The following is a 10,986-nucleotide window of genomic DNA, read 5'->3' on the forward strand; positions in this document are numbered from 1 at the left end:
GCAAGAGGTTAATCACGATGGGGGGAGTCCTGACGGGTAGGTCGTAGGAATTTTGGGCGGGGGAGAAAAGGGAGATTGACAAAGGACTGTGATGGATGCTGCCCGTCGGGCTGTTCTTGTTGCGTATGTAAGCTTATCACGCGATGCGAAAGCTTAGCCAGTGACAGCCCACCGCGGGGAGGAATGACTGGGACGGGATATGCGGAGTTAAGGTGGAGGAATGGAGAGTCCCGTAGTCAAGAGTAAGTGATGAACTGGTGATGGGGTAGATTGAGGAAAGAGAGGACGGTTGATGGAATTCGACCATGTATAGTTTGAATTTGAGAGAGGCCAGGCGACTATGTATCAAATGAGGAGACCATCAACAAGAAATTGTTGTAGCCAGATGTTCTTGTTCTTCGTATAGTTCAATCCGATCATGGCTGGGGATTACGCAGGAGAGTTTGGCATGCCTCGTTTGGGTTTAGCGCTTTGTTGCGTGTTTACTATACAGTCCTACGCTTCGCCCCTCTGGTCATCATTTTCCCCGTTCCTCTTGTGGACCTTGCGAATGAGCCACTTTGGCCATTGATTTCGGAGCACTGCACTCTCGAGCTCTAGAGCTCTTCGTATCTCTTGAATGCAAAGTTCTGCCCCCTTTCCTGACTTGAGTCTTCAATCAGTTCGATCCCATATGCTTCACTATGCTTTCCGGCCCTTTACTAGATTCGTTGATCTCACGCGACACTTTCACCCAGTCACGACTGATTTCATTGCCTATAACGAGAGAGGGCATCTGATTACTTAACGGATGCCTATCGTTATTGATAACTCCGGAGAATCGTATGTCTTGATTGATCGGGGGGTCGGTAACGCACTCGGTGCTGCTAGTCCGTGTATGTCGAGCTCTGCAGCTGGTGCTGGGGATAGATGTAAACTTGAATTTTTCCATGACTCGCAACACTTTGGATTCGGTCAGTTGTCACTATATGAAAAATTCAGTATAGCAGATACTGATACCGTAGTTCATTTTTAATACTAGGGTCATCAAGTTATCCCCGTCTCTATATCCCAATCCAACTGCCTCGCCAAACAGAGTCAAATACTAGCCCCGCAACCTTGTACTTGAGCGGAGAGATGCATGAGATAGTTCTAGAGGGAACAGCTACTGGTAGAGTTCACTCATTAATTATGTCCGTCTGGTGGATACTGATTTCTATTCTCTATCTAGCGGAATTTGCCGAAAAGGCAAGCGCTACTAAACAGAACCTAGCTAGCGTCCTTGACCAACTAAAGAAAATGTGACTTGATCCATGGTGCTTCTTGCAGCTATGTTGTCGGAAATCGAACGATACATAATCTCATTCTCACTTCTAATATTCAGCTCTCACCTACTCGTCGGTAATTGCGGTGCATGTGAGCTTTGATGGGGAACATTTCTTGTGAAGAAGCACGTTTAAGGTGGTGCATCTGATACACGGTACCTTTTTCGACAAATATTGCAAGAACAGTCGCGGTGCATTTACTTGACACTAATACATTCAAAATATCTTGCCGGAAAGGGGAGAGAGGAGAAAGGAAAACAGATTGGTATTCCATTTCTTAATTGTCGAGTAACCATTGAGAAGGTCCTTCTATGATTCCCAAACTGATATTCTCGAGCCATCGCCACATATTTCTTTCCGAGTCTCTACTGGATATCACTAGGGTTGCACATAATTTAGACCCCTCGATACTTGACAGGCTAACTGGCTTTTGAAAATAGTGTTACATATACTCAGAGCACTCGCTTATGGAACTAGCGCAATCACTATTGATCAGGATATTATCTGGTTGTTAGATAAATCAGTTCCAGTCAATTTCGATACGCTTGGCTTGAAGTTTCCTGTGGCATTGAAGGCGATCAAACTTTGCTAGAGTAGCAGAGGTGTCTCCTTGGAGAGAAGGGGGCCCTTTCAAGAACTATGTCAAATGATCTTATTAGAAGGCCTATTCATACTCTGTCTTTCTTAGTCGTGCTTTCAGTATTCACGGGTCTGAATATGGTTTAATATGATAGACATTGTAAAAACCATTGTCTTGTTTGGGTGCAGAGAGACCGAATGCAATCAAATTTTGGACAGATCATGGTATCATCTTCATTAATCAAATTTCTCCGCATCCTTTCATCGAATAAGGCAAGATGGCCGAGTTGGTCTATGGCGCACGGTTCAGGTTCACCTGGTCCAAACTTCCGTGTCTCGAAAGGGGCGTGGGTTCGAATCCCACTCTTGTCAAGCGACTATCTTTTTGCATTCTTTTTGCAGATTATCACTCGAGATTTATTTGTTAGGTGCCTTTTTGGTGGTGCTTGCATTGGCGCCTGCTCAAGTCACTGCTGTTTCCGGGTTTGTCGCATCGGTCGCGATCGAACATGCGCAAGTTGGTGGCTCCTTTACACACATACGACTAACAAATACTATACTACCTGGGTTGTAATCAGTAAAGTTTCACGCTTGAATGTAATGGTCTTGATGTAGTTTGTGTATAAGGTAGGCATGAATACTAGGGAACATGATGACTGTCGGTGTTTCCCCAGGTCTGTCTTTTCAGCATTAAAAAATAAGCCCGATTGTATTCGTAATACCTTGATTCCTCGCTCGGATAGAGAACCATGTTAGTGCTTTAGATTAGTACGGTGGTCGATGTAATGGGCAGCGTCCAGCAGGTTGAGTGCAAATGAATGTATACTGTATGGTTGCGCGGACCAAGAGATATATCTACTCACCTCCTTCAGACCCGGGTCCAAACCCAATCAGACTATACATGCGCGGAACAAGTGCCTACCTACCACGCGACCTCTACAAACTAAGAGAGTCCAGTTCCTAGTGGTAGCTCTACAATGAAACAGAAAATTCAAGTTTCATTACTTATAAACGTAGGCACCTCGTCCAGAATAGACAGTAAGAGTCAAATGGCACCGACGCATATTCATGTCCGTATCCCAATGACATGGGAGAGAACAACATTTCGCTCGTCACAGCTTGAACTTTCTTTTTCCCACAATTTTGTAAGTCATATACACAAAGAAGACCACCTTCTTCAACAAATGGTAAGATGGCCGAGTTGGTCTAAGGCGTCAGGTTAAGGTCCACCTTAGCATAAATTCCTGATCTCGTTTACGGGGCGTGAGTTCGAATCTCACTCTTATCATTTCTCTTCTTTTTTGTCTAGTTTTTTTTGTCCTGCAAATTAAGCTTGGACTGCCCGCTTCTCGGGGGGATTCTTCAGTGAACATGCCTCCACGCATGACGATACCTTTTTGCTTATTTTTTTTTTTAAAATTTTTTTTTCCTTGAAATACTACTCCTCTCGCTACCAGGCTCCTTTACGTTCCTGTCCTGCTTTTCAGTACATACCCAGTCAATCTACCAAGTAGAAGGAAATAGTGGAATAGGCTACCATGCTATCATTCGAGTAAAAAAATCGAGTCATTACAATGTAATATCAAGAGCGGCGTTATTCAAACCAGTAGATGGATACATAGTATGCCAAACAGACTGTGATTATCCCGGCTCGAAAATACATAACAGGATCATCAACAAAGTTTTACCTCCCACGGTGCTAGATCAGATGAATGTAGCAACCGAGCGTCCAGCCCGAGATTTGAATCCACTGTACGACTTTAAAAATAAAATTATCGACTGGAACAAACATACGTTGGCTCAAAGACCGAAGCAAACAGTCTATGTACATGGACAAATATAATTTCCTCTCCAAAAAAAGGAAAATGATCAATATACAGAATAGACAGGCATAAAGAGAGTAGACAAAGGCAGACGGAGCGGTCACGCCGTGTTTGTGCAAGAGAAAGTAGCCAGTAGTGATGTGGGAAAAGGCCGAATCTAGAAGACAGAAGGGGGGGGGGGGGGGAGAGAGAGAAAAGCCCGACATTGCCGAATAGACGCGATGATATAGACAGATGGCGCGGCCTGATACATGGCGTGGGACAAGGTGTGTTGGAGGAACATCTACAACTTGGCGCGAGGAGAAGACTCTTCGGTCAGGGCTTGCTCGTACAATTGGTCCAGGAGTTGACGGTAGGCCTTAACGACGGGAGGACGCTTGAGCTTGAGACTGAGGTAGTAAAAAAAAAGACAATGTTAGCCGAGAGTGTCCATGCAGAGAGATGCAAGAAAAAACATGAACAAAAAAAAGTTCATCCCTGGTTCAATGGGTGAGAGGGAAACTTACGTAGGAGTGAGAAGGTTGTTCTCCACAGTGAAGGGCTCCAACTTCAAGGAGACGTTGCGCACACGCTCGTATCCAGCGAGACGGTGCTTCTTGGCAACGCGATCGAAATCACGCAGCACAGCCCGGCGAACCTTGTCGTCCGTCAGTGCAGACTTGAGCGCCTCCAGATCGGTCGGAGCAATGGTCTGGCCCAACACCTTGCTGGCGTAAGGGGCAAACAAATCCGGTGCCACACCGAAGATACCAACCAGGAAGGTCTGCATGCTGTCGCCGTGCACGTAAGCCTGAGCCAGGTAGCCCAGCTCGGACATGAAGATACCCTCCAGACGCTCGGGGGAAATGTATTCTCCCTGCGCCAGCTTGAGGACGTTCTTGCGTCGGTCGATGATGATGATGCGGCCCATCTCATCGATCTGACAGACGTCACCAGTGCGGAACCAACCATCCTCAGTCATGGCCTTGGAAGTCTCCTCGGGGTTCTTGAAGTACTCATTGAACATGTTGTTACCGCGCAGGAGCAGCTCACCACGTGGGTAGGGCTTGTCTTCGACGGAGTACTCCATGTCTGGGAGGGAGAGGAGGCAGACCTCGGTACAGGGAGCGATCATTCCGCAGTTGCCCGAGGAGAGATCCTCGGTGGATTGCGCTGTCGCGCAGGCATAGGACTCGGTCAGACCATAACCCTGCACAATGTCGGTACCGGTGGCGACACGCAGGAAGTTGTGGAGAGTGGGATCCAGGGGAGCAGAGCCAGACACCATGTAGCGGGCACGCTCCAGGCCAATGGCCGAGGCAACCTTCTTGGCCCAAATGCGATCGTACAGCGCATGCTTGATGGTCGCCTTGGAGGGGTCTGGGTTCTTCATGTTGGCGGTCTTGGTAGCCACGATGTGACGAGACATAGTGCCCTTGAAGCCGGGCGCCTCGACGGTGGCCGATCGGATGGCACTGCCGAAACGGCTGTACAGACGAGGGACGGACATGAAGGCAGTGGGCTTGAGCTTCTTCAGATCATCCACCAGCTCGACAATGTTACCGTGGAAGTAACCGATACGAGCTCCACCCCAGAAAGCACAGTGCTCGGAAAGACGCGCGTAGATGTGGGCGAGAGGCAGATACGAGACCATGGTGTCGTTCTTCGTCTGAGCACAGGTGATCAGACCGGCCGAGGTGGCAGCGACGGCGCTCTTGTGGGTCAACACGACTCCCTTGGGAGGTCCAGTGGTACCGGAGGTGTAGTTGATGGTGACAATGTCCGAGGGGCTCGGGGGGTTGTACCCACGCTTGCTGGCCTCTCCCAGAGCCTCAACCTGATCAATGGAATAGATCGAGAGATCGTGGCCGGCGGCCATTGACTCCAAAATGGCGCGCTTGGAGTAGCCGTTCTGCTCGCCCGCGTCAAGAGGATCAAGACTCACAATCATCTTGAGGTTGGGCAGAACATTCTTGAGCTTGAGGAGGGTAGGAATATGGGGGAGAGAGGTCACGACACGCTCAGCTCGGCGTGGTTGATGATGTACTCGGTAGCATCGGGAGCGAGCACGTCGTAGATGGAGACAGAGTAAAGGCCCTGAGCCATACAAGCCAGATCTAGCCATTAAAAAAAAACCAAGAAAGCGATTAGTCCTCGAAACTAAGATTCATCCTTCTTCTCTCTCTTTTTTTCCTTGCACTGCTGCCGCATCAAAGTAGACGTGTTCGTGGGACATACCGGTAATCTGCCACTCGGGGCGATTCTGACACCACAGACCAATTCCATACTGGCCCGAACGGTGGCAGCCATGCTTGTTGTGCAGCTCCACGAGACCCGCACCGAAATCCGCACGGCGTTTTTGCACTTCCTCATAGGTGAGCCATTTGTAATCATCCCATGATTTGGTGGCTGAGTTGAACGGGCGCCAGCCAAGACAGTGATTCTTGGGCAGGCGGTTGGCCGTGGATTCGAAGATGTCATGTGCCGTGAGAATCTAGTTGAATCAAAATGTATGACGAACCGTCAGCGTTTTTCTACCAAGTGAGACTTTCCAAACTTGATCGGACATGCTGATCTAGAAAAAAAAAGAAAAAACAAAACTGATCGTAAATCGGCCTGTTCGTAGCGTACCTCGGGATCCAAAGTAGTCAGCAGCTCCTTTTGCGAATTCCACGCTCGGTAAATCGGACTGCGACCAGGCTGCTCCGTACCGGGGATCGCCACCGAGTATGGCTTTCCCTTGGGAGGGGCCTTCTTCAACTCCGCCGCTTTGGCGAGGTGTGTGGGTTCTGAGAAGAACATGACGAGAATGGAACTAGAGAGCGCACATTTGAAGCGTTGGGCATTAGCACAGGTCTCGGTCGGTGGATGGTTGGCACGTCATCACAAACAGACCCGACAGACCATCCTCTTCGACGGTCTGACCTACCTGGAAAATCAGCCGAGGCTAAAGGAATCAAGCGGCTCACGAGAGAAGACCACGTCTGAGCTCGTCAAAGTCCAACCGACGCAGGGAGAAGACAGGTGATGCTGGGGAGGAGGAGAGGAAGGAATGAAGTCAAAAGTCAAAGGGAAAGAGTAAAAAAAAAGATCAGGGGGCAGTTGAAGAGGGGAGAGTAAAGATGAAAAGCACTGGGCAAGGCTGTGGAGAAGACACGGAAATCCGGAGGAGGTGGAGGAGGAGGAGGACAGACACCTTGCCTAGTTGGAACTTGGAACTATATCGCGACCAGCAGAAGGCCAGGCTGTGAGGCCAAGTACCTCGGCATCAGGACGATGAGAGGGTACTTGGGGGTTGGGTGGGAATTACACTGTGGACCCAAGTACCTCTGAGGTGCCGAGCCCACGAGGGTAGCCGATCCAATCTCGGCTGCCCAGACCCCACGGTCCCCTGACATGTTGCATTCACGTGGCTGTTCGCAAGACCCGTCAGGAATGTTGGGCGGATGATTGACCCCAGTGGCTTGGCAAGGGGTTCAATGGTAGTCAAGTCGAGTCTCTCATTTGATTCCGAAGTGCTTTCTGACCTCCGACAGGGTTTTCGTGCCAAGGATCGGCGTCAGTAATCGTGCGGTGAACCCGCAAGTAAGGCTCTTCTCATCCGGGTAGAAGGGCTTTCCTTTTACGAAAATTGAATAATGAACGATAGAGCATATTGGAAGCATTGAGAAGTAGAGGATGAACCGATCATCACGTCTTGTACACATGCATTTACAGAGATCCGAAGCGGAACCCAGACACATCACTATAGACATCAGAGCGCACTGGAACGCTCATCACCCGGGAAGTATGACCCGAATTCGCTATACAGGAGAGATGAAGCCCCGACAGAAAAGAAAAAATGGAAAAGAAGCAACCCAGAACGCCATGCCAAATGCCCACATGTCAGAGAGAATAGCATATACAAAGAAACGGCGATTTTCTTTTTGGACACAGCCAAGGAAGGGAGAAAAAGAGAAAGAGAAAGAGAAAAAGAAAAGAACTAGACACAAAAGTTGACTTTCTCGGACAAGCGAGGATCAACCGCTGATCCAGTGCCACAACTTACCGTACCAGGTAGTGGGCTCAGCAGTCTCCCAGTGTTCACTGTCGGCGGTGGTTCGACCGGTATCCAAGTCCGCCTCAATGGGCTTGACAAAGGCCGGACGGAAAATGATCTTGTGACCGAGATACAGGACCACAAAGAGAATCAAGCTGAGATAGTTGATGAAGAAGCCTTGCACGTCGAATCCACCGATGAAGGAGGTGAATCCCTGCGTCAGGATAATCAGACAGTTGAAGAAGAGACCGTACCAGGACAACCAGGGCTGCAAGATCGCCTTGTACGGAAGCACATCACGGGAGATGTTGCGAGCATGGAGGGCCCGCTGGAAGGCCAAGTGGCAGCCGTTCAGGGACGCCCAGGTGATGAAGCCTGCCACACCGGAAATCTGCAACAACCAGCTGAACACGGTGGAGCCCGAGTTGGAGACATTGAGGAAGCCGAGCAGGCCGAACAGAGCCGTGAAGGCGACCGCGTAGTACGGCACACCGCCCTTGCTGGTGCGCTTGAACAAGCGCGGGGCAAAGCCTTCCTGCGCCAGACCGATCAGGATACGGCTTCCACTGTAGACGTTGGAGTTGGCGGCCGAGAGTACCACGGTCAAGAGAACGGCGTTGATGATGCTGGGCAGAACGTTGACGCCAGCGCGACGAGCCGCGACGACAAAGGGCGAACCGTTCGCGTTAGAGGCGTCCACGCCGCTGGCCACCAAGCCAGGGTCGTCCGAGGGAACCACGATGCCGATGAAGAAGATGGTCAGAATGAAGAAGAAGACAATTCGGAAGAAGGTTTTGCGAATCGCCGCGGGGACAGTCTTGCGCGGGTTCTCGGTCTCACCGGCGGCAATACCGACCAGCTCGGTACCCTGGTAGGAGAAACCGGCCTGGATCAAGCAGGACCAGAAGCCGATGAACTTGGCCAGAGCCGGATTCCCCTCGATCAGATGGGGCACAAAGGGGCCGGGATGCACCCAGTAACGGAAACCGATATAACCCTCCTTGCCCACACCAGCGTTCATGCAGATCGCAAAGATCATGAAGCCGATCACGGTCAAGACCTTGATGCTGGAGAACCAAAATTCCATTTCTCCATAGAATCCCACGGGCAGCATGTTGAAAATGACAATCATGACCCAGAAGATGGCAATAAAGATGGCGATCGGAATCGACTCGTCCCAGAATTGAATGATGAGACCGGTGGCGGTGAGTTCCAATGCGAATGTCGACGCCCACGAGAACCAATAGATCCAACCCATAGAGAAACCCAGACTAGGGTCGATCAGGCGCGCCGCGTACGAGGTGAAGGCACCGGGAATGGGGATGTATGTCGCGATCTCACCCAGTGCCGACATGACCGAGTAGACAATGGTGCCGACGAAGATGTACGCAATCAGCGCCCCGACGGGACCAGCATTGGCAATCGCGGTACCACTACCGATGAAGAGACCGGTGCCGATTGTACCACCTGCAATCATGGAACAAGAACGATTCGAATGTTAGACACGGTGAGACCTTTCAGCACGGTGGGAGGAGACTCGCACGACTATCACGTACCGATGGCAATCATCTGCAGATGACGACTCTTCAACTTCCGCTTCAAGTCCGGCAGCGGATTCGATTCACGACTGGCGCCATGCTTCTCGTAGTCGACTTCATGCTGGTTGGCAGCGTGAGCCTCAACCTGCGTGATGGGTCCTCCCGACTCTGTCTTGCCCTTGTCTGACCAGGGAGCGCCGGCCATGATGGACTGCTGCTGCTGCTATGAGGGAGGAGGGCAGATCCGGGGGGTTGGAGCCGTACAGAAGAGATGACGAAGAAAAGAAGGCGAAGAAGGGGAAAAAAAAAGAAAGATGGAGCAATATGGAATTTCCTCCCCAAAAAGGAAATACCCCAAAAAATCAGGTCAGCGACAGAATGTCCGAGTCATACAGCAATCAGGGCCCAAAAGAGTCACAGATGAATGGGGTGGACTGTCCGGGACCACAGGATTCCAGCAGCGGCTCCACCGTGAGAGCAAAATGGGGACAGTCGGACTGATAACCGCCTCCAATTTCGGGATGGGAGTTCTTGGGGAATTTCTCTTTGGTTGAAGTTCTCCGAGTCTCGGAATGGAAGGGTGGGTAGAATTGCTTGCGGTGGATCGAACCCACACGCGACGTCAAGAATTCCCCTCTACGACCCTCTGATTTCCCTAAGACGGGGTCGGATCTTAGGTAAAAGAAATGGTTACCAGCAGATAAAAAAACCTGGGGCAATCGAGGAGAAGAAAAAAAAAGAGGGTCTTGAATTGAACGGTGTTAAAATGGAGAGAAGAATTGGGGAAGATTTAAAGATGATTCCAATCTGCATCTGGGTTTTGTATGGAAATTTCTACACCAAGCCTACAGACGACGGGACCGTCTGCCAGAGAGAAAAAAAGTCTAAAAATCTCTGCCACCCGAAACTTTGAATCTTATCGGGCGCACGAGTTTTACTTTTGCCTGTCTGATTCCCTTTTTCTCTTTTCTTTTTGTTTTTCTCCAACCTTTCCATCCTCTCCTGATGACCCTGACCCATGTGGGCCGCGCCATCGCCAGAGAAAAAAAAAGTTTGACCCCGTTGGTGGCGAACTGAGCACCGACACTTTTGAGTAAAGTGTACTCCGTCGAAATGCTGTTGGACGGCTCGTGGTCGAGTCGGATGCGGGATGACCAGCCGATATGACATACCCAATCATCCATGATCGATGATTAGTCCTCTGACAATTCAGACACGGCATTATCTGTACATCGCACGGCCCTCGAGGCTGACTGCCGTCTTATCGGACTCTGCAGTTTGTACTGTGCCGCATGCACATTCCACTGTATGCTGATGCCGCATGTTGAAATTGTGGACTAGTCTCTGTATACAACAGACCAGGCTGTCTGAGCACTAGCCTGACCAGACCTATCCAGGACCGCGAGTTCAACCATTTTCACGGACAGTCCAGAGTTGTAGTGACTACCGGTGACGGGTCTGCCGTGCGACTTGCAGCCGTCAGCCAACCAGTTGAGCAGAAGGAAAGCGCCACCCGCCGATCGGGAGTTTGCCGAAGAGGAGCCGTTTCGGGCCATTCGGACTTGGCCTGGTGGTCGGGAGGTGCGTGGATTCTTGAGTGTTCTCACCATGTCACACTCTATCCCACGACAATCCAAAGTCACCCCGTAGAACAAAGATGCAAAGCAGATGACTCCATGGAGTAATCCATTATACCCCCCCGGGTCTTATTCAGTAGCTCTGAA

At 50.3% G+C, this 10,986-nt stretch overlaps 2 protein-coding genes and 2 non-coding genes across 4 annotated transcripts; 2 read left to right on the forward strand and 2 right to left on the reverse strand.

Moving 5' to 3' along the window:
- Positions 1-2,155: 2,155 nt before the first annotated feature.
- POX_tR011 lies at positions 2,156-2,255 on the forward strand. Its single transcript has one exon. It is a non-coding gene; the product is annotated as a tRNA-Leu (tRNA).
- An 814-nt stretch (positions 2,256-3,069) lies between these two features.
- On the forward strand, positions 3,070-3,171 carry POX_tR012. The gene has a single exon. It is a non-coding gene; the product is annotated as a tRNA-Leu (tRNA).
- Positions 3,172-3,989: 818 nt separating this feature from the next.
- On the reverse strand, positions 3,990-6,487 carry POX_a00847 (uncharacterized protein; the record flags this gene model as incomplete). The annotated part of the gene is made up of 4 exons (XM_050109784.1): positions 3,990-4,095; positions 4,213-5,782; positions 5,924-6,179; positions 6,317-6,487. The coding sequence occupies 4 exons, from the start codon at positions 6,485-6,487 to the stop codon at positions 3,990-3,992; spliced, it is 2,103 nt and encodes a 700-aa protein (XP_049973552.1).
- Positions 6,488-7,704: 1,217 nt separating this feature from the next.
- Positions 7,705-9,467, reverse strand: POX_a00848 (Arginine permease CAN1; the record flags this gene model as incomplete). Its single annotated transcript, XM_050109785.1, has 2 exons — positions 7,705-9,191; positions 9,281-9,467. 2 exons carry the CDS (start codon positions 9,465-9,467, stop codon positions 7,705-7,707), a joined length of 1,674 nt encoding a protein of 557 aa, XP_049973553.1.
- Between the last annotated feature and the right edge of the window lie 1,519 nt (positions 9,468-10,986).

The sequence above is a fragment of the Penicillium oxalicum genome, chromosome I, assembly GCF_001723175.1.
Source record: "Penicillium oxalicum strain HP7-1 chromosome I, whole genome shotgun sequence".
NCBI classification, from domain to species: domain Eukaryota; kingdom Fungi; phylum Ascomycota; class Eurotiomycetes; order Eurotiales; family Aspergillaceae; genus Penicillium; species Penicillium oxalicum.